This window comes from Capsicum annuum, chromosome 5 (genome assembly GCF_002878395.1).
Source record: "Capsicum annuum cultivar UCD-10X-F1 chromosome 5, UCD10Xv1.1, whole genome shotgun sequence".
NCBI lineage: Eukaryota > Viridiplantae > Streptophyta > Magnoliopsida > Solanales > Solanaceae > Capsicum > Capsicum annuum.
The window spans coordinates 5,100,520-5,102,706 of record NC_061115.1 but is presented as its reverse complement, the minus strand read 5'-3'; the positions used below and the strand labels follow the sequence as shown (position 1 = coordinate 5,102,706).

General features: G+C 33.5%; 1 protein-coding gene across 1 annotated transcript; it reads left to right on the top strand.

The window, feature by feature from the left end:
- Window positions 1-222: 222 nt before the first annotated feature.
- Window positions 223-1,774, top strand: LOC124898678. Its single transcript, XM_047412436.1, has 2 exons — window positions 223-528; window positions 1,166-1,774. Exons 1-2 carry the CDS (start codon window positions 385-387, stop codon window positions 1,391-1,393), a joined length of 372 nt encoding a protein of 123 aa, XP_047268392.1. The 5' UTR covers window positions 223-384; the 3' UTR covers window positions 1,394-1,774.
- The last annotated feature ends 413 nt before the right edge of the window (window positions 1,775-2,187 follow it).

The window sequence follows — 2,187 nt, the reverse complement described above, 5'->3', positions numbered from 1 at the left end:
AGTCCCAATCTGTTTATGATGAATTAGGAATTATTATAGACAAGGGTTATTTCAAGTCCAATTTATACTCTTATTGATAGATAAAACCAGAGGAATAAAACATTATTTATATATATGTTTACACATGATGCCTCAAAGAACAATTAATAAAAAATGGTTACAGCATCACATATTAGCCCCTTTTTATATTATTATTCATGTTTGTACTTCAATAAGCAGTACTTGTACTACTCTTAAAATAGTACCATTTAACTATTAAATAAATAGAGTCAGCATTCATTAGTCTCATTTTAGTACAAAAAAAATAAGAAAAGTAAAGATCATTTTCTCTCTAAGAGAGGTTACTCCGGCGATATTCCCAAAAAAATAAAATAAAACAATGCCATGCTTATTCGAGTGTCAAATTCAGAGTTGACCATAACTCTTGGCAGGACACAATCAGTGGTGTGTTTGACCAGTGTTGCGGTGGTGCTATTGACTAGAGTAGTGAAGGTGTGTCTGCTCGAAAGACTAAAATTACATTTACAGGTATGTGCTAAATTAGTTTTCTATCTCTACACTTTAAACTCGAGATATTACATACAAACTTAGGGCAATGAACCTGTCTTTGATACCATTGAAGCATTTTTCAGAATTTCAGATCAAAATAGTGTACCTTAGTATGCAACGGAATTGTATGTGCTTCTGAAATTGGATTTGCCCAAGTCTGTTTTGAATCACTTGAAAACAAAACTTTAATCACAAAGTAAATGCTCTTATTGTTGTCGCTGGTTTTTCTCTATATTCAAGACCAAATTTTTATTCTCTGTATATTTGTTTTTTTTTTTTTCACATCAGACAAAGAAAACAAATCATTTTATAGGGGTTATTTGGGGCGGGAATAGTTACAACCGTTCCCCCCCTTTTTTTTACTTGAATTAAGATTATCTTATTATTATTATTCTAAAATAAGAAATGGGTCGGGTCGGGTCAGCCCACATGAGTGACCCATATTATTAACCCAACAAAGACAGTTAAGGAGAACAATAACAAAACCCAACAAGCATCAATGAATGGTCTAATATGGAATATTAGATCAGTGAACTCCCAAAAAGCGTTCACTAGACTAATAAACATGCAGAAAAGACATCAATTTTATTTTATTGGGCTTATGGAACCTTTTTAGGATAAGGCAGAGATTGAAAGATATAGAAGGAAGCTGGGCTTTAGGCATGCAATAAAAAATTCCAATGGAAAAATATGGCTATTTGTGGATGAAATTATTGAGGTGGAGGTGATGAGTGATGATGATCAACAGCTAACGTGTAGATTGATGAGTCAAGGTCTGGACAAAGAGGTGTGGATTACGTTCGTGTATGCTAAATGTAATCAAGGTGAGAGGCTTCAACTATGAGATGCTTTATTTCAAATATCTCATAATCATCAGGTACCTTGGTTAGTAGGTAGGGATTTTAATGTTATTGTCAATGAAGAAGACAAAATGGGAGGCCAGCCTTTTAGTGAAGAAGAAACAAAGGATTTTATCCATTGTATTAATACTTGTGTTCTTGAAGATAAAGGGTTTAAAGGAAGTAAATTTACTTGGTGGAAAGGGTGAATGGAGGAAGACTGCATTTTCAAAAGGCTTGATATAATATTGGTTAATAAGAAGATACAAGAAGTGTTTCCCAAAATAGAGGTAGAGCATTTGATTAGAAGTGGTTCAGATCATGCTCCATTGTTGATTTCCTGTAGTATTTGTTTTACGGAGAAATTTTGACTCTTGAAAGAGAGTCGCCACTTAATTTTGTATAGGAATTAAGAAACCTTTATAAATACTTCAAACAATTCAAAACAGGAAAATCGTTTTAAGTTAGAGATTCTAGATAAGCAGTTCCTATTAACGTTTTAGGAAGGTGTTAGGCACCTAAAACGTACGCTAACTTGCAGTTATCCGAACTGTTCGAAAACATCTTTGATTAACTTTGAAAAAAGTTTATTTTTGGAAAAGAAAGCAATTTAGAAATATTTTGGTGTTTAAGCAAAACTAGTTTTTTAGCGACTTGACTAAGGAATTAACTAGGTTCGCAAAACACATAAAGCATGAGGAAGAGGGGGAAGGGGGAAGTAAGGGATTTAATTCCTAAGACCCAAATCAATAAACCTGTCGTAGTCTAATTGGGCCTTGGACCCATTTCACCTGTCCTA

Bases quoted from the DNA above. Each gene is read 5' to 3' on its own strand.
- LOC124898678 (XM_047412436.1), top strand. From the start codon at position 385: ATGCTTATTCGAGTGTCAAATTCAGAGTTGACCATAACTCTTGGCAGG. The intron at 529-1,165 runs GTATGTGCTAAA...GAACCTTTTTAG, and splicing joins GACTAAAATTACATTTACAG to GATAAGGCAGAGATTGAAAG.